At 41.6% G+C, this 21,153-nt stretch overlaps 1 protein-coding gene across 2 annotated transcripts; it reads right to left on the reverse strand.

The window, feature by feature from the left end:
• Positions 1–1,005: 1,005 nt before the first annotated feature.
• LOC128704073 (major facilitator superfamily domain-containing protein 6) lies at positions 1,006–19,257 on the reverse strand. Of its 2 annotated transcripts, XM_053799084.2 has the most exons (9): positions 19,141–19,257; positions 9,953–10,198; positions 9,254–9,408; positions 6,572–6,891; positions 4,562–4,723; positions 3,327–3,490; positions 2,603–2,806; positions 2,164–2,331; positions 1,006–1,774 (listed from the first exon to the last, which is right to left on the reverse strand). In XM_053799084.2, exons 2-9 carry the CDS (start codon positions 10,050–10,052, stop codon positions 1,437–1,439), a joined length of 1,611 nt encoding a protein of 536 aa, XP_053655059.2. In that variant the 5' UTR covers positions 10,053–10,198; positions 19,141–19,257; the 3' UTR covers positions 1,006–1,436. The 2 variants fall into 2 exon arrangements, with proteins under 2 accessions (XP_053655059.2, XP_053655060.2); XM_053799085.2 differs by lacking the exon at positions 4,562–4,723.
• Between the last annotated feature and the right edge of the window lie 1,896 nt (positions 19,258–21,153).

Genomic DNA, 21,153 nt, shown 5'->3' on the forward strand with positions numbered 1-21,153 from the left:
ATAAAATAAAAGTTTTAATAAAAAACATTTTGACTGAACAATATATTTTGTCATCTAATGATAAATTCCATTCATAAATATATTTTACTGCTAATTCTAAGAGCAAGACAAGTATTAAGCTTAAACGAAAGAGCCAATTGAATTAGTATTATTATTATATTTATTATTATTAGAGAAAATCGTTAAACACGTTTCGTCCCTCGTGGCAAAACGTTTCCTAAATAAATGTCGAACTGTACATGTCTTAGACCACAAGACAACAAATGGGACCATCTTACAAGAAACTTACCAATTCGTCATTGTTTACAGGTTTGTGTGTTGTAAGTGGTGTCCACTGATCAGTGATTATTTACGTATTAACAAAGTTTTCCAGTGGTTGAATGTAGCAACAATCCCTGCTTAATTAACCTAGCCTGGGTGCGCGACTTTAGTGTCATAATGCAAAGTTATTTTCAAGATAAAACTAAAAGTTTTGCATTATAAGATTTTAAAATCATTACTTTTGTTCCTTCCGAGAACTGAAGAAATACAGCAAGACATAGAATGTTATATAATATACATCAGCCTCCATCGGTCTAAATTCGGTCTCACTCATACTACTACCGTAGAACAAAAATATTATAAGTCATGGAAAGCGGTAAACCCAAGAGGGTATAAAAAATGGCTCAAGTGTTCAATACAAAAAAAAAAGGAACCAGGCTCAATCCCAGACAGGAAAAATACAAAATGAGACTACAAGAAACTGAGGTGATACAATGAAGGGGTGTAATGAATAAGAATGAGCACAAACACTGGTAGATTAGTTAACAATATTGTCATGGGAACTGGAAGATCATCAAGACAAACAGATTAACATCTGAAAGACCCTTATAGGTCAATAAGCCAGACACTGGAAGATCAATAAGTCAGACACTGGAAGATCAATAAGTCAAGACACTGTTAGATTAGCTAATATCCGAGACAGTAAAATAAGTCTAAAAAACATGAAGGTTATGAAGACAAATGTTAATATAGAATCTGTATCCATATATTTTCAAACATTCAATATTACTTGATTATAATAAAAATATGAAAAGTGAAAAAAATACTTTTGTACTTTCGGGCCTCAGTAAAGATCCTTCCCTCTGTATGTGGAGTAATAAAGAACTTGACATGAGGCTTCACAAAAAAAAAATCAATGTTTGCCTCATGTGTGCCACGAGGTTTGTAATTTTCACTGGTCATGAGAGACAAGTTCAGGTACAATACAAGCCAGTGATCCTCTGAGCCTAACAATCATTAACTCTCTGAACCTAACAACCATTACCTCTCTGTACCTAATAACTTTTAATCCTCTGAACCTTACAATCACCCCCAACACTACTCACGTCAATATTGCTCACCTCAACACCCTACTCGACATAATACTCACTACCTCAGAAGCCTACTTACCACTCCTACTCATCATCTACCCTACAAATGTAGTTACTAATACCATGTTTAGTTGTTGGGTGGGTAACTACGGTTGGTTGCAAGGTCTTAAAAAAGGTATCATGAGCGATTTGAGTGGTGCCTTGGGCGGCCTTGATGTCCTGGGAGACGTTATGGTGGGAGGCAGGGGTTGGAGGCGAGGTTCTTAGGTCGAGAATGCCGCTCATGCGTCGTCTGAAGGTGTAGAAGGCGAGACAGTAGGTGAGGGCGAAGGCTAGAGCAATACCGGCCAGCACCCTGAAGGTGGCTCTGTCTCCCAGCACCTCCCGCACCTCAGAACCTATCAATGTGCCCAGCAACTTGCCTGCAATATAGACATACGGGCAAAGGTGCTCTCAAAATAAACTTAACAGTAAATACAAAAACATACGATGATAATTTGTGTTTTCCAAGATTATTATTATATTGACATGGAAACACTAGACCCACAAGCATCATACAGCGCCTGGGAAATGTCAAACTTGGTAACAAACACAGATCATTATGTGAGGACATTTATGAGACTGTGAAGACATTCTCAATAAATGTCTCGATAATCGTATTTTTACGCATGGGGAATAGTAGGTAATCAGGAATAATATGAAGCGAAAGATACAAAGAATAACAAAATGAATGAGATACAAAGTCGATTAGTCAAACGCACAGTAACATAAAGAGTGGATTATTTATGAAGTGACCTCGACAGCAACTCACCGACGCCGAAGTATACGACGGCAAAGATGCCGCGGGAGGAGGCGATGATGTCCATTGGGAAGAGGAGAGTGCAGTACATTATGGCGGCGGTGAAGAGTAGACCGTTGGCCACTGACTCCAGCGCCTCCAGCGGCAGCACCCACCACGGGTCCACCAGCATGCTAAGACCTACACACACACATCATACCACCTTAACTTACATATTATTACAGCTATTGATAATGCAAGAGCATTATTAATAGTAATAATATGACTTTCTTATCACTGGCAAGTATTTGCTATGATTGTCAATGATATGAAATTCATATGTGGATATACAGTAACCGGGATAGTTGATTTGTATATTTCGATCTGACATCCTCAGACCGAGAATCTTTAAATTTAAAATTTAAGACCTGGGAACTCACAATACTGAAGAAATTACTGCATGAGAACTCACCAACCAGCCTAACAGCATAGGCAGACAAGCCGAACATGATGAGTGGAGCATGACCAATATGCCTGACCAGGTGTGACGTGAGGAGAGTGAGTAGTAGCTCGAAGGGCGCTCCTACCGTCACTGTGAGACTGACCAGCATGCTGCTAGCACCCAGGTTCACTAGGTACCGGTACATGAACGTCTCCAGGTACCCAATCAGTACACCTGTCAACATCAACCTGATATATCACTTCCCACCGTAGCAAACATTACCTACCATCTTGTAATGTCTGCCATCCTGTAATGCCTGCCATCCTGTAATGCCTGCCATCCTGTAATGCCTGCCATCCTGTAATGCCTGCCATCCTGTAATGCCTGCCATCCTGTAATGCCTGCCATCCTGTAATGCCTGCCATTCTGTAATACCTACCATTCGCTATCCAACAATAATTATAATCTTGTTTAAGCGCTAAATCACAAGGAACAATGCGAGGCAGTCGAGTTTGATCTGAGGAAGGGGATAATAGCTCCAGTTCCTTGGAGTAAGAACCTTTCACCATTGTAGCATTCGCTACAACGGTGTACACAGTATTCAGAATATTCAGTGTAAAGTGTATTATTACTATTATTATTGGTTGTTATTGTAGCAAGAAGGCAAATCAAATAATTACCAATAACTTGAGATAAATTATTATTATATTAAGAAAATGCAAAACTCGTGTGGGTTTTGCCCTCATGGGCGCACCTGCGGCCAACATGGCGGAGAAGAGCAGGATAACTTCAACATTGAGCAGGTACCTGAAGATCTCCCTCGTCAGGGACTGCGTCGGCAGCTTGAAGTTCATCGTTAGCAGCAGCATGAGGCCTGCCGACACGACATGCAACCCCGCAGACATCCAGAAGATCATTCTGCGAGAATGTTAAATCATTATTCAACACGGAAACCAGTACTGCCAGTCTTTCTCCTACCATTTCCACATACAGATGTGATACCTGCAATAATGTATTGAGTGTTAGAGTGGAACTTTATTAACCACTTGACACAGTGGAGAATTGCAAGTTTAGTAATCAAGGAACCAGACACCCTCAAACATAAATGCACCCGTCATCCATAGTGTAGGCGGTAGTCCAAAGATTAGAGGCACGTTTATATCTGGTTACAATCGTAATGAGTTATTTATGTAGACATGAATTAGGACACAAGAAATACAAAAAAACATTACTATATATTTTAGCAAGGTATGCTTGTAAAAAATTTTTTAAATGGTAATGCGTAATTTACAGGGAGCAAAGTCAAGGTATGCCTGGAAGATGCTGAAATTTGCCCGAAATGCCTCGGCATGACAGTGGCTTTCTTTGTACCAATCAAATTATGAAATGTAAACACACATTGTAACTTTAGCAAGGAAATAACATTTTATTTATTATTTTTTTATTATCTTTGTATACAGAAATACAAACAAGGGCACCTTCACCGTCTGTGAGATACTAGCACAGATCCTCTTAACACTACACAACTCGGCCATCACTTGAAACCATCGCACACCAGGTTATTTCTACTGGCTCAACCTCCACTACTATTATTACTACCTTCAAGAAAGTCCCGCCCTCCAAACACCTCACCTGTAAATATCCCTCATAGATAAACTGTGTCCGTGTACAGCACTGTATTAGCTCCTTTATTAGTGTCCATATAACACACGAGAAGTATTCAGATTTGATTCGAGGAAGGAGCTCCAATTCCTTAAATCAAAAGTCTTTCACTAGCATGAAGAAACCTTTCCTTTTGGGCACTATGCAATCATAGGCATGCGTGTTTTGAAAGCAAGAGACAAATGTGTTTGTTTAATATCTCAGAGCGAGTCAAATCTCTCTCTCTCTCTCGCATACATGTATGTGTATATGTATGAGAGAGAGAGAGAGAGAGAGAGAGAGAGAGAGAGAGAGAGGGGGGGGAATTAGTGGGCGGACACAACTTACTTGAAGCCACTAGTGATGTCAACGAGGTAGCCACCCAGGAGAGAGCCGACTATGACAGCCATTGTGCCCCAGGCCCTCTGGTAGCCATAGTTGATACCTCGCTCCTGCACGTGAGCCATCACTGCCCCCTCGTATAATGTGTAACCCACTGACTGGAACATTCTGTAGGAGAACTGACAGTGTACCCCACTTACTGGAACATCCTGTAGGAAATTGACTATACCCCACTGACTGGAACATCCTGTAGAAGAAATGACAGTGTATTTCGCTGATTAGAACAGTCTGTGGGAGAACTGGCAGTGTACCCAATTGACTGGAACATAACGAGAAGGCAGGCAGATGGATTTTCAACTCTATAAAAAAAGAACACAAATAGTAGTAGTAGTTAACAGCAAAATCCAGCATTAGCCAAGAAACAGCTCAGTACCCCAAGGCACGGTCCTGGAACCTCTGTTTCTTATCCTTATAGTGACATAGATAAAAACAATCGCCACAGATTTGTATCAGCAGTTGCTGATGACACCAAAAATAAGCATGAAAGCCACATCAGTAGAAGACAAAAAAATGCAGGAAGGTATAAGCAAAGTTTTCCAGTGGGCAGCGGAGAACAACACGCTCAATGGTGATAAGTTCCAGCTGCTTAGATATTGAAAGGATGAGCAACACAACTAGGATACTGTATACAAAACCCAAGAGAATCATCAAATAGAACGACAGGAACACGTGAAAGACCTGGGATTAATTATGTCGGCTGACCTTACTTTTAAAGAACAATAATCCAAATGTCACGACAGCCAGGAAAACGATGGGGGGACAGAGAAGAGGGGTAGAGGAAATAATGAGAACTTTCAAAACATGGGAAATAGCTCCAATGGTGAGACTATTCAAATTGTTGCATTTCATCCTGTGGAAGAAGTGACAGTGCATCCCACTGACTGAAAAATCTTGTGGGAGAATTGACTGTGCACCCCACTGACTAAAAAATCTTGTGGGAGAACTGAAAGTGCACCCCACTGACTGAAAGATCTTGTGGGAGAACTGACAGTGCACCCCACTGACTGAAAGATCTTGTGGGAGAACTGACAGTGCACCCCACTGACTGAAAGATCTTGTGAGAGAACTGACAGTGCACCCCACTGACTGAAAGATCTTGTGGGAGAACTGACAGTGCACCCCACTGACTGAAAGATCTTGTGAGAGAACTGACAGTGCACCCCACTGACTGAAAGATCTTGTGGGAGAACTGACAGTGCACCCCACTGACTGAAAGATCTTGTGGGAGGAGCGAGTGTACGACACAGACTTGAATTAAGACCTACTGATAGGAACACCAGTTGACTGTCACGTCCTCCATCACAAACAACTGCATATACCAGACTAAAGCGATGCTTTTTTGAAGAAGCTCATCCTGCATGCTCAAAAAAAGTGAACACTAAAAATAAACACCGTGCAAGAGAACACAGCTGAACATGCGTGGAGAAAAATCCTTAAGACAAGAGTATAGTTCGACCCCTGAGGCCATCTTCAAGTGAAAACCAGAACTTACCTACGTCCAAACCGTTATTTCTACTTGAGCATTAAACTTGTAGGGGTTATACAGTGCCTGGGGAACGGGAAGTAATCAGGTCTGATCCAAGGGAACCATAGCTCCAATATCTCGGATCAAGAGCCTTTCACCAGGAATTACACAGTAATTCAAAACATACGGGAGCTCTCATCCCAATTTCTTAGATCAAACGTGAACGCCTCCCACTCCCCGGATGCTGTACGACCCTTACAGGTTTAGCGCTTCCCCACGAATAATAATAATCTGGGATATATTAACTTGAGATAATTGATTAATTGGCATAATTTATGAACAGATAATTTATTGAGAATTTCTTAACCGAGATAATTTATTAACTTAAATAATTTAACTGACAAAATGCCCAGAGAGAGAGAGAGAGAGAGAGAGAGAGAGAGAGAGAGAGAGAGAGAGAGAGAGAGAGAGAGAGAGAGAGAGAGACTTACCCAAACAGAAGTCTCACAACCAGATAACTCCAGAAGGTCACAGTCAACTTTTCTGGGTCGACCTTAACCGTTGTGACCCTCCCGTTAAGGAGGTCGCTGCCGTTGATCTTCCCGTTAATGAGGTTGGTCGTCTCGTAAGTGAGATTGCTACCGTTGGTTATCCCATTAGTGAGGTCCCTTCCGTTGATCATCCCGTTAACGAGGCTGTTGTTGGTCGTCCCGTTGGCGAGGTAGTAAACAGTAGTCGTGTTGGCGCTGGGCACAACGGTGAAAAGAAATGCTCCTAGACCCGCCCCCGCTGTTGCTATACTCATCAATACCTGTTGAAAACAGTAGTTGTTAATTAACACCTGAGGATAAGCAGCACTGTTGTCAATCATCTGCTGGTAAACAGTACTGTTAACCACTGATGATAAACTGCCATTAAAATTACCAACAGTATCACAGTGTTTTCAACTAGTCAGGGGGAACAATTTTAAACGGCCTGATCATACTCTTGGCAGTTTTAGATATCTCGCATTATTGTTTACGGGGAAGACCTAAACCCGTAGGGGGTCACAGAGCGCCCGGAGAATGGAAGATGATTTGGTTTAATCCGAGGAAGAGGAGAAACATCACCTCGAATCCAGGCTTTCTGACACGGCGACCAGTCTGAAGGACTGTTAACTTGCGCATGGGTCACTGTCAGAAAAAAACGTGAGCTGTTGGACTGAAAAATAATTGCAAAAAAACACGAAGATTGAGTGATATAAATGTGATTTCAACATCTAGGATACTACCAAAGAGACGATACTTGTTGCCAGCCAGCTCTCTCCACGAGTTACCAGGTTACGAACTGCCGACTGTGAGAACAATTAAATAAATCTGAAGGTCAAGGTTGGTTTGATAACTTTATTGTGCACTCCACAGCCATCCTGTGGTCGGTGGTCTGAGGTATTGGTTTTGTCTACAAGGCGGTGCATCTGCGTTATATATATATATATATATATATATATATATATATATATATATATATATATATATATATATATATATATATATATATATATATATATGCAGTACTTGATGAAGTCTAGTCCTGGACGAGGCGCTGTAGAAGCAATAATATAGTGTCCTCTCCAGTTTTCCCGAAATGCTCCACATGTTAGTGGCTTTTTGTGCTAGTGACTTTTTGTATTCTGTAGAAAGAAAAAGTTTGTCTGTTTTGTTTGAAAAATCTTGAGGAAAGTTTGGAAGTTTTCTACAAGTGCAAGTTCGGATGAGTTTGTCTGAAAATGTTAACACCAATGTGGCCAGTTTTTTTTTTTCATTACTCGACCTCTGATGCTTGGAATATCAAGTTCATTATCATGTTTTGTATTTTATTAGTATGTGGCCATTCTACGATGATCTTCACTCCTTCTAGCAGTCTCTGTGCGAGCTTCAGTTGTTCAGCAGATTCAGATTTGGTGGTATGACACGGTGCACCGTCCTGCATAAAAACCGTAGCCCCACATTTGTCAAGTGCCTCATGTAAATTGTCACACAATAACTCCAGGTAATTATACTGGTTCATATACTGGTTTTTGGGAAACACAATGAGTTCACCAACACTATGAGCACTGAAACACCCCCAAACCATGAGCAAGTCTGGGTGTTTGGCGGTCCCACAGGTGTAGCGTCCCCCACAGTTGCAGGTGACGGTGAAGGTTGCTTCATCACTCCGAAGTACTTCACACCACTGTTGAGGATTCCAGTGAAGATATTTCTTTGCATAATCCAGCCTACGTTTCTTCTGTGGCTTGGAGAGGATCGGTTTCTTAACCTGGCGGTGACTACTGTAGCCCAGTTCTGACACACGTCTGTTAACAGTTCTTACAGACACCTCTGAGAAGATGTGGGTTCTTTTCTTTCAATTCTCTAGCAGTTATCTTAGGTGTACCCTCTAACTTCTTTAACACAGTTAAGGTACGAACAAATGTCTTCTTCGAGGGGCCAGGCCGAGGTTTGACAGATGTTAACTCGACACCGCCATCAGCCTTGAAATGCTGCACCCAATTCCACCCCTCAAGGAAGGTTCCTTGATGGTGAGGGGCTCTTGATTTAGGGAATTGGATCTGTGCTCCAGTTCCCCAAATTAAGCCTGAATGCCTTCCACATCCCCCCCCAGGCGCTGTATAATCCTCCGGGTTTAGCGCTTCCCCTTTGATTATAATAATAATGCACCCAGTTCCTCACTGAACGCTCACACACCAACATTCTCCACTATTTCTTTCATCTGGTGCCCAGCTTTGTGAAGCCCTATGATTTGAGCTATAGTTTCAGGTGTTAAAGACCATCATCAAACATGTATAGCCCCAAAATTAAAGGGAACACCGGACAAAAGATGGGGAGGATGAGAGACAAAAGTGCAACACTTCCTTTCACCACAGCAGCCAAGTGAGCACTGAGGAGTCACTGTGGAGTGTGTGTGGCAGCAGGCCGTTATGTCATGCTACCCGGCATAATGCACTGGCGAAAAAAGACCCCCCTTTATGGTAAGCCTTTAATTTTCGTCACGGCATTATGCCGGGGCGTTCACCCGGCATAATGCCGTGACTAACACTGTAGAATAAAGTAGCAGCACATTGCTGATGAATTCAATTCTGCGGAATGAAAAACAAGTCATTGGTTGCTGTCTGGCACGTGAGTGAAGCGCCTGACCTTGTAATTGCCGAGTTTATCGCCGGTGAAGCCAGCGAGGATTGGTACCAGCATGGTGAGCAGAGACATGGCAGAGCTGCAGATCCCCGTCTGGTAAGTGGTCAGTCCCAGCTGCTGCTGATGCAGGGTCAACTGTGGCCACAGCATCACTACACCTGCAATACAATTATTATTTAAAACCGCTAAATCTCTAGTGCTTATATAGCTCCCGAGAAATGGGAAGTAATGAAATTCAATCTGAGGAATGGGAAGGTAGCTCCGATTCTTTGAATCAAGAACTCTTCACTAGCCTCAAGACACCTTTCTTGATGAGAGGGAATACCTGAAATAGTTATCATGTAGGGGTCGAATATACTTAATACCGTGAACTGTTAGTGAATAAGACATGCAGCACTTGGATATATTTATTGTCGAAACGTTACGATTGTACAACAAGCTTCTTCAAACAAATACCAGAGAACACAATCCTGGAGTCAGTAGTAGTTTTGACGTGATCAGCCCGTCACCCTTGGTAGGTGGTAGTCAGTCCCTGTACGGCAATAAAGATACCCAAGTGTTGTATAAGTATCTTATTCATCAGCTTTTCGGTATTAATATATTATCAGTAACAATTATGATACAGTGAACTGTATCACTCAGACACTGCTGGGTCACCCCACCTTGGTGGGCAACGAGTGATTTCGAGAAAAAGATACTTGCCTGCTAGCAGTGTGAAGTAGATACTCTTGATGATCAAGAGTTTAAGATCTACGAGATCGGAGAGGAAGTCATGTAGGACGGCAGTGGCGGTGGCGATCATGCTGGCTGGGGATACGAATATAAAACAAGTTCTCAGGTCTTCTCTTACTTTTCTTAAATCTGACTTATTTCTGCTACGTTTTACTTTTTTTGCACAGATTTATTCATATGTCTCTTATCCTCTTTGATAATCGTCGGTAGAACAAACTGAAACAAAATGTTAAACACATATTAAGGAGAATCAAGTTGTAATGAACCTTTGTCCACACGAAGGTAAAAATCACACAGTCAGAAACACAAAGATGAGAGAAGATCTACATATTTCGCCTTCTCAGACCCTCTTTAGCACATCTCTTGATGTGACGAGTGTGGAATGCAGAACTAGGCCCATACGTTATAATGTGTATCTTTAATGGTTTTCTCCTAACTTATTATGTGTTAATACACGATAGCCCTTAATCTAGGTTGAAGTAGATAATTATCATAGTTCTCAGCAGAGAGAGAGAGAGAGAGAGAGAGAGAGAGAGAGAGAGAGAGAGAGAGAGAGAGAGAGAGAGAGAGAGAGAGAGACAGACAGACAGACAGACAGAGAGCGTCTATATTGGGATATTTTACTGTGTTATAAAACTACACGGAGCGAAAAGTTGCCACAATAAAAGTTTATTCTACATCCTGTATGTTTTCTTCAGACTTGCAGGTGGAGCTGCCAGTATTAGCAGGTTACATATGCTCTGCACAACACACATGATGCTCTAGAATCTAGACACCCTCATCCTACTATTGGAATTCAGGTAAAAATAAATTTTCCTTGGGATAGCTTTTAAACATATTAAAAAAAACTCTCAATAGCCCCTGGACAACATTATTACAATCAAAACTAAGCACTAAACCCACAACGGTTCCTAAACAACATGATGTTACTGCACCGTTGTATTTCTCGCCAGGTTAGAAGGGACAATAACTTCAAAGATTCACGTGGTGATTCTTGCAAGATGACTCGGCAATGACTTCACTCAAGTGGTAATCTTGAAATGTAATGTTAATAAACATTATATTAGTATACTGGCGTAATACACCGCTACCACTAATAACACCTGACACTATTGATGTCACGGCTCACTCATAAGTTCTAGTCATCAAGTTGATCACCTTGAATACCATGGTTCCCTTATAAGTCCTAGTCATCAAGCAGTGACCTTCATTACCACGTGGTGCCATGGTTCACTTGACCACGACACCTAAGGCTGCCTCCACTTGTATTAATATGGTGATGCAGAACGCTGCGTATAGGTTATAAACTCACCAACTACAATGAAGTCTACAAAATGGTGAGTTTAGCCATAAATCCTGCATCACATTCACGCGTAGTACACACTAGACAATGAGCACTTTGTACTCAATTCTTTCATTATATTTTTACATACTGGTAGTACTTTACAAACACTTGACAATGGACACTTAGCAGACCAGGGAAAGTGACATTATGAGAGATAAACACTTGAGGAAATGAACTAGGATTACTCTTATTGTGGAAGGAATAACAACACCAACAAATGGCTGCGGTACACAAATAACTCGCCCTCCTCCTACCCTATTCTCCTTAGAATAATAACTATAGTTCTGCTGGAAGGAAACCTTTGCAGCTGCCGTAGCTGAGGAACCTTTAATGAAACACTTGACGATATCCTCATTGCCTTACGGAGGTCTCCCAGCTGAGGCTGACGCTACTGAAGTCTCCCAGCTCAGACTGAGACGTCAGCATCATGTGACCCATTCCCGTATCATGAAATATGACAAGGGAAACATAGTTAGCTTTTGTTCCCAATGTGCAACTATTATAGAATAGGGTAGTAACACACTGCTGATGTTTCCAATTTTGTTTAAAGATAAATAAAAATAGTATCAATGAGTGGCTGGGGAGGCGGGTAAAAGTGGCGGCGGCAGCGATCTTAATCGAATCCAAGTCCCCTTTCACCCAAGGGCGAGTGTAGGTCATCAGTCACCACACGCACACAGATTGTGACGTAAGGGATAGAATATGCGAGGATGTGAGGAATGAAACCCAAGGATGAGGTGGATATCTCAAGTACCTTCCTTTATGAAAAATAATTATAGAAAAAAGAATGTAAACTCAGTTGATAATCGAAGACAAAGTTATAAAATTAGAGAAAAAAATGTAAGTTTATTATAATAGTAAATAGAAAAATATGACATTAAATAATCTGAATTAAAATTGAAAAATAAAAATAAATAACAATGACCAAAAGCTAACAACGGATGACTTAATGCTCCGTAGGTAATATGGAGGATCCAGACGAAAACGTAGATGTTTCGGTCAGATTTCTTTGTACTACTGAGATGAGGACAGTTGACCAGGATGGCCGTATCGCAGATATCACACTCGAAAAGGAGCCCTGGTAATACAGATAACAGATGTTCATAAGGTTTTCCTAGCGCCAACTAGGTGAAGTGGAGGCTAGTAAGGCCGGCGAGAACATCCAAATCGTAACTCAGGCATACGATTGGGTAGGAATGTGGTCAAGAAATGCTCACACAGACAGCCTTATGAAGCAGACAGCCCCTCGTGGTCTCCATATTGGAGACACAATTCCAGTTTTACGGGCTGAGAAAAATAGAGGTTACCAGAGATCACATAAGTTATGGCATAGACACACATGAGCAGCCAGATTAAACCAAAGTCAATGCAGGTAACTTAATACGAAGATCAATCTCTAGGACTTCTTACTTCTTACTTCTTACTCCAGCAGTTCCTTCCCGGGATAGTAGGGGATGCTGACAGTTACAAACCCCGAGTAGTTTGACCGATAACTTGTACTAGCTGCTCTTATTCCTCACAGATGCCCTTCACTGCTAGGAACTACAGTTTCTTATACATCGGAAAAGTAAAGAGAGAGAGAGAGAGAGAGAGAGAGAGAGAGAGAGAGAGAGGATAGCACAGAAGGTACAGCAGAAACCAGACTTTATAAGAGATTACAGAGATACGAGAAATTACCTGAGTGAAATGCAGTGGGCAGGGAACTTAGAAATATATATGTAGCTGGGAAGGGTGATGACCTGGAGTATGCTTGGAGGGTGTTCCAGGGGTCAATGCCCCAGCGAACCGATCCATGACTAGGCCTCGCGGTGGATCAGGGCCTGATGAACCAGGCTGTTACTGCCGACCGTACGCAAACCGACGTACGAACCACAGCCCGGCTGGTCATATACTGACAGAAACACTGATGGAACAACCGTAGAAGTCTTCAAGAGGAAACTGGACAAGTATCTTAACCAGGTGCCAGATCAACCAGGCTGTGATGGACATGTAGGGCTGCGGGCCACCAACAGCACCAGCCTGGTTGAATAGGCAAGAACCAGACGAGCGTGGCCCATGGCCGGGCTCCGAGAGTAGAAAAACTCTCAGAACTCATCAAAAGGATTTTTAGTGTACTGGAAGCCTGAGACTAGAAGGGAAGCAACACACGAACTCCATTAGATCAAGAAGTATCTTTGGGAAAGGAAGCAAAGAGTTATTGCACCCAAAATAGTTGTTAGAACTGCGAAGTGTAACAAGTGGGTTTCTACAAGAACGGCTCTTAGGACCAGTACTATTTCTGGTTTATGTGAGTGACTTACCAGATGACTGGGTTAGATGTATCTCTGTTGTGATGTAAAATTAATGATAATTGAAACATGAAGGCAGGGAAAAACTGCAAACTGATTTAGACTAACTGCAAGATTTCTAAGACAAGTGATTGCTGGTATTTAATCCCACTAAATTTAAGGTTATAAAGATTGGAGAAAGGGCCAGAAGACCGGACACGAGTGCAAACTCGGGGAGACAGAGGCAGCAGACCTCAAAGATAAATAACCTAGGAATGAGGATAATAGTGTCTAGCAAATATCTCGAGAGGTTTACATCAACCGACAGCGTAGCTGTGAGTGTCCGGAAACGAGCACGTTGACAAAGCTGGAAGTTAAGACAAATATGAGTTACAGGGACGTAAGGAAGTATTCCTAGTCTCAGAGTGGTTGGCAAGTGAAATTATCTCAACGAAGAAGTAGTGAAGGCAGGCTCCATGCAGAGTTTTAAGAGCAGGTAGAATAGGACCCACGAGGTTACAAGTGAATCTGGCGAGCGAAGAGTTGACAGGAGAGACCAGGAACTGGGACTCTAGTCCCAGTTCCTGGTCTCGCCTGTCAACCATATATAGGTGAATACACACAATATACTCAACAAACATGCGGAATCACTATAAAATACATCAGACAAATAAAGGTACACAATTACTCCACAAGTCAATAGAGACTGATAACAATAACACAAAGACGCCCAGGATATGACGTGTCACTAACCTTAACAACATCCGCTCTCAACTACACTATACATACACACACACACACACAATCAGGGTCATGACCTGTAAAAAATCCCTAAAAACACTTCTGGGTGATTAATTAACACACAACTATTGGAAATAAAAAAAAGATATAAATGATTACAATTAGGGTAAGATGAGTGCAAGTCTGCTAAAAGATTTGACAGTGTCAATGACTTTTTCACGTTAGCCATGCATTTAAAAATCACATTTTCTTGAATTCCGTTTGTATCTTATATATATTGTATCTTACAATTTAATAAAATTTATATTACATATTAATTATACTGTATACTTAACATATTTTACATTTTTATATATTATTATTTACTGATTTGTTTATACAATTTTTTTTTTCATACAGCCGTCCTGTGTACATACACCAAGAGGTGTTATGTCTTAGCGGATACTGTACACTGAGAGTTTACATTAATCCCTTCTTTAGGATTAAGGTATTCTTAACTAGTAATGAACCGGTAACATGCAGCCTCAGTGACCCTCGTGTAACCCATAGTCTTTAAACAACCTACTGACAGAACTTGTAGACTCGTCCTGTTGTGTGAGGATACTACGTTGATCCTTGACAGATGATGTATAGACGTGACCTTGACACTAAGTTTAGTATTACCTGTGATGCTCATTTTAAAATATCTATTTGTAACCAAGAGAAATCATGGCAACTTAGTGGCAGCTGTCATTCGACACTAGAAGGATGGTTACGTGGTGGCAACAGGTGGTGGTTATTGCCTGTTCCTCGAATGTGTCGTCAACAAATCACCACAATGACTGCTACTGTTACGCGACAGACATTTCCATGTATAAAGGTAGAAGGAATGCGTTCTATTCGAACATTTCACCAACTGTTGATGAAATAACACGCATGTGCAACACCTGGGTATCTTAATAAAGAAACGTTTCGCTAGCTCAGGAGTCTTTATCACGTAATTATGAAAATGATAAAGCATGCTGCGCAGGCGAAACATCTCTTAATAAAGATACCCAAGTGTTGCACATGTGGATTATTCATCAACTTATCAGTATAATACTACTGGTAAAATACCATTGCCTACTGTTCCAGTACCATACAGTGAAAATTTACCAATTCCCAGTACATCTCTGCAGAAGAGACCTCAAAAGCATCCCCTACATCTTCTGAAGGTGATGCTGTTACATTTAATGAAACAATAAAAATCTCCACATTTCTCTAATCAGCAGGAACTAGATAACTTAATTAAGGACTTAGGTCTTAATAAATCCAGTACAGGAGTGTTGACATCTCATCGCGATGAGTTGACACTATATCCTAGTTGTACTTATTGGACATTGGCATCATGCTATTGAAATATGAGCCCCAGGTCCTTGACATGTGTCTGTCCGTTATAATACGACACCCTGGTCTTTGAGGTGCGTGTACCCGTAATGGTGTGTGTGTATGCTGTGAGGCACTGTTGATTGTCATGATGTAGTAGTGAAAAAATACAATGCCCTGGGGTGAAGGGGAATTCTCCTGTTGGGAGGGAGGATGAAGTTTGTCGTTGGAATGAGGGGGGGGGGGGCTACTGTTGGGGAGGGGAAGGATGAAGTCTGTCGTTTGAAGGAGGAAGCCTACTGTTGGGGAGGGGGAGAATGAGGTCTGTCGTTAGTGAGAGGAAGCCTACTGTTGGGGGAGGAGGAAGTTTGATGTTGGAGGAAGGAGGAAGTCTGTTATTGGGGATAGGAAGGAGAAGGGACATGCTGGAAAGGATAATTCAACATCGTGACAGTCAACATGGAAACGAATGTATTTACGAATGTAATAGAAGTGATCAAAGCCCCAAAGCCAGAAACATTTTCAATAAAGGCGTCCTAAGTGAATGCATTCGAGTCCATTTCACTTAAGCTTCAACCAGCAATCATGTTCGTCGGTATTAACCTCTTACGATACCCAAGTATGCCCACTGGCTACAGCCCAGCCATTGAGAGCTTTCCTAATGTATGCCACGCGAAAGAAATCTTCCAATCACACCATGAGCGTGATTCAACACAAGGGTGTTAGAGGCTCAATGTTCTGCCTGCTATTCGCTGTCGTACTCACACCATTGGTGATTGCACATTGGAGAGCATAGAGGAGAATGACAATATTAATCCAGTGTATAATAAATTAGACAAAAGACCTGAAAATGACTCGCCCTAGCATGGGTTAGCAGACCTACCCGTGTTCCTCCATTCTTGTTTTCAAGAGCTGAGGCAGACAATAGGGCTGCTCACATTACCTCTGTCTTATTTTTTTTTTTTACCAGTTTTTGAACTTTAGGCACCACCGCCATCACCTCCACCTGCATCCTAAGGTTCCATCTGCAATTTAACGTTTCACCATCACTGAACCTAGGTAAAATGAGTCATAGTCTGAAAACTAACCTAACGCAATCTACCTTAACCTAGCTTAAATCTAACCAAACCTAACATAAGCTAATCTAACCTACATTTTTATATGAGCGTTATTTTCACGTGACCACGACCTGTCACCCTTCACCACCATCATGCGTTGTGAGCCTGTCACCTTTAATGCAGGCAGACACAGGGAGATGGATGGACGTCCTTCCACATACATTACAGGTTGTTACCTAACATACTTTGTGTCCGGGCAAAACAACAAGTACATAATGAGTTCACCAACGGGCAGACGGCAGTGCCTCACCAGACACTGATTAGCTGGCTGGTTTATAAGGTTTAAACTCTGTCAACTACAAGAGGGTAAGTAAGGCTACAAGTTGCCTGTACATCACCAGCAAGGGATACTGTAACCTTTAAAATAGGGATTAAATTCAACTTATATACAGAGGCACATACCTTTCAATGTATATTCACACACACCTCTCGATGTACATTCAGATATACACCTCTCGATGTATATACAGATACACACCTCTCGATGTATATACAGATATACACCTCTCGATGTATAAACAGATACACACCTCTCGATGTATATACAGATACACACCTCTCGATGTATATACAGATATACACCTCTTGATGTATATACAGATATACACCTCTCGATGTATATACAGATACCTTTCGATGTATATACAGATACCCCTCGATGTATACAGATGCACACCTCTTGGAGTCTCGGTGTATATACAATGATACATATCTCAGTGTATATACATTGCGGCATATACACATCTCGAGTTTATGTGTATATACAAAGATACACACTTCTCAGTGTGTGCATGCATACATAGTCTCGGTACACTTCTGTGTATATCCTTCACCAGAAAACTGACTGGGAGGCTGCGCACCTTTCACAACGACGTACGACACTAAATTTATTACCTGCTAATTTGTCGTGGGGGTTCTTAAGGAGATATGACGCAGCAACTATGTTGACAAATTAGTCAGTTATATATGATTTATTCAGCCACCTTTCGAAGACGCGGGTGTAACACTTACCTGGAGGAGTGTATCTAGAGGGTGTTTCAGGGGTCAACGCCCCCGGCCATATGGACATTACGGCACTTGTTTAAAACCCGATTAAATTCAAGGTATAATTAATGCGTCACCTGCAGGCGAGCTACACTTCAAGAATGGAAGGAGGGCAAGGAAGAAAGGCAGGGGAGAAAGGCAGGGGAGAAAGGCAGGGGAGAAAGGCAGGGAAGGAAGGCAGGGATGAAAGGCAAAGAAGGCAGGAAAGGAAGGCAGGGAAGACAGAGGAGCTGGTATTACTCTGGAACTTAAACGAGAAAGATATTTGACACGTAGATCCTGGGGAAATTTGTCCCAAACCTGCACATTGAAATCACTCCATATGAAAGTACGAGGCTTGGGAGGCGGTGCAAAATACTTTCAGTGAAAAGTAGCGAGACAATAAGTGAACTCATAAAAGTAATGGGAACCACGACTCTTCAACACCCTCCTATCATGCATGAAAAATAATTACCATCAAACCTTTAATTGTCTTCAAGACAGCTCGATAAGTGCAGAGAGACCACGACTCTTCAACAACCTCCAGTCGTGCTTAAGGTAATCAATCACCAACAAACCCCAGGCTGAATTCAAGAGAGCCTGGTAAGTTCCTAAAGTCAGCTCTTGATCAGACGGGCTGTGCTGCATACGTTGGACTGGGTGCGGAGGATACCAACAGCCTGACTGATCAGGCAAGTAACCAGGAGGCCTGGGACCGGGCCAGTGACCACCGGAAGCGAGTACAGATAATTTATGAGCAACCCCGATAAAAATCTGATTTTCCTGGATATAATCTGATTGCCTCTCTTCCCCACTAATACTGTATATATATGTTTATGCGCCTTCCCCTAAATATAACAATAATTATATTTATTATTATTGTTAATATTCGCGGGAGCGCTAAACTTGTAGGAAACGTATAGCACCTGAGGGAATGAGGTAATCGGGTTCGATCCAAGGAGAGGATAGGGTCGTTTCCTTCAAATTCAAATTCAAAGTTTATTCTCTATAAGGATTACAATGCTGAGTTTACAGAATTTGGTTATTGTATTGTTTACATGTAGTAAAATAATAATTACAGTGTACCACTAGAACACCTAGCATGGCTAGGCATTTCGGAAGAGCTCTTTCACCAGCACCTCATGATATATATAAAGAGCGGAATATTACTTGAAAATAATAATATAATCCGTTATTATTAGGTTGACTACTAACTCTTGTCTATAATTCTACATTTTCAGAAAAGTGTACACTAAAGAAAATCTAAACTCATAAGGCACTTTGGTGAAAAAATATACTCTAAAAAAATCATTTTCTTACCTCATAAGACACTGCTGGTGGAAAAAAAATTGTGCATGCAAATAAATTATTTTATAAGATTTTAAGTCAAATTGTTATACGATGAGGCAGTAACATCACCCTCCTCACCGGCGGTCAAAACCCAACTGACCAGATCAGCTGATTTCACTGCCCATCTGTAAATAAAACAGCTGCCAAGAAATTAATTTCTTCCTTTTATATTTATTTATAACGATTACCATGTACCTCTGATGATAATCACAAAACGAAGCTTCAAAAATCTAAAATTTACGATGATTGAAGCATGGGTGAAAAAACAAAAACTGAGTATAGGTAAAGTTATTGACGGGACGACACCTGGCAAGAATATACTACGCTCCAGTAATAATAATAATAATAATAATAATAATAATAATAATCTTTATTTCTACCATTACACGATACAACTGAGACAGACTTATATGACATCATTGCCATACTATATAGAAAGCCCCTGGCTATGTAGAGTATTTCAGGCAACTTAGGTTATTCCTGTCCCCCAGGATGCCACCCACAACATTCAACACCCCACAGGCACGTTGCCGTCCTTCTTGTTTCGGAGCCACTCAGGTTTCAGGATGTTTTACTTACTGTGGATTGCATGGAGAGGCACGTCTAGCCGAAACTGTCTCCTCTCTCTATCAAATTCCCCCTTAGCAATAAAGGAATGGAACAGACTGCCTGCACATGTCAAAGCCAGTCAAAGCATGAACCAGTTCAAGAAGAGAGCCAAAAGGTGCCTATTTTTATTAAAGATTCGCCGGTATTCTCCCGGCCCGGGCTTTTTCCAAGTGGTGGCCCGGCCTTGGCTCCCTCTTTAGGGAGTGTCTGAGACCGAAGTCTCCCATGGGAGGAGGCACAAGTACCCCCTCATCTTTGGGACCAACTGTCCCTTCTCTGGTCTGCCATCCCCACCCCAAAGCGGATAATGGGAATGACAGTCTTGTGAGCTGTAAGCTCGGACTCAGGCACCTACCCTACCCTAGAAGGGTTAGGCATGGTGTCGATCAAAGGTGCCTAATGACTGTAGCGACAGAGGGGGAGAAGAATTATTTTTATTTTTTTTAACTAACACATATGTAAATATAAATAACTCATTTTACCTTATTCCTAGTATATCTCCTTTATAGTATAATAATAAGAAATTATTTCCTTTATAGTAAAATAATAAGGTATTAAAAGGACCCCAATGAAAATAAGTCACTGACTTTTTTGGGTCATCCTAGGTTCACTACACATATGCTGCTAAGTATGACAATCTATGTAACTGTATTTGTATATACCTGAATAAACTTACTAGCAAAGGCGCGCTGCTCCCTGGTTTGCTCAAGAATAAGTTTGGCTAACTTAAGTGCTGACGAAGCTGACTGACCCTGACCCCTCACCACCACCCGTTTCCATGGGTGGAAAGTTGTCCTGCATGTGTTCCAGAGTTTGTGCCCCCCACCCCCCATTTTATATTAGATGGTTATATTCATAACCATAATTTACAAAGGGGTTGGAGGGGTAAGCCAGCAGAAGGCCTCGGTCAGATTACCAAAAGCTCCAGCGACGGGTCATCACATGACTAAGTCCTGAGTCATGAAACACTTGTTCTGTTTCCTGACAAATCTCACCACACCTAACCCATGACGAGTAAGAAATCTAAACGGGGATCCGTGATTAATAGTTTCCGTAGAAGTAGGGCCATTTTGGAATGTCATATTGCACGAGTCAGACCTCAGCTTCTTGCAGATACACTCACGAAGCTGTGCAGTAGTAAAAGTGTGTCGATACTCTATGTCAATGGAATGAGCAATTCGCAAGCAACGCTGTAAAGATAGTATGGGCACGTTTTGCAGGGTATACTCGGTGGCCAAAAGCCTAACACACGCCGGTGGTATGACTAGCTAGCACTACAACAAAGCTCAACACATAAATAGCTTGGAGCAGTAACACGCAAAAAATAAGCAGGCTTTCCAGCGCAACAATGTAAGCAGGATCGTAGAGACAATG

This window comes from Cherax quadricarinatus, chromosome 66 (genome assembly GCF_038502225.1).
Source record: "Cherax quadricarinatus isolate ZL_2023a chromosome 66, ASM3850222v1, whole genome shotgun sequence".
Taxonomy (NCBI): domain Eukaryota; kingdom Metazoa; phylum Arthropoda; class Malacostraca; order Decapoda; family Parastacidae; genus Cherax; species Cherax quadricarinatus.

Coding starts and splice junctions, on each gene's coding strand:
- LOC128704073 (XM_053799084.2), bottom strand. CDS start 10,052: ATGATCGCCACCGCCACTGCCGTCCTACATGACTTCCTCTCCGATCTC. Junction 9,409..9,952: donor CTACTTCACACTGCTAGCAG/GCAAGTATCTTT, acceptor ATTGTATTGCAG/GTGTAGTGATGCTGTGGCCA. Junction 2,332..2,602: donor CTATGCTGTTAGGCTGGTTG/GTGAGTTCTCAT, acceptor GTGTGTGTGTAG/GTCTTAGCATGCTGGTGGAC.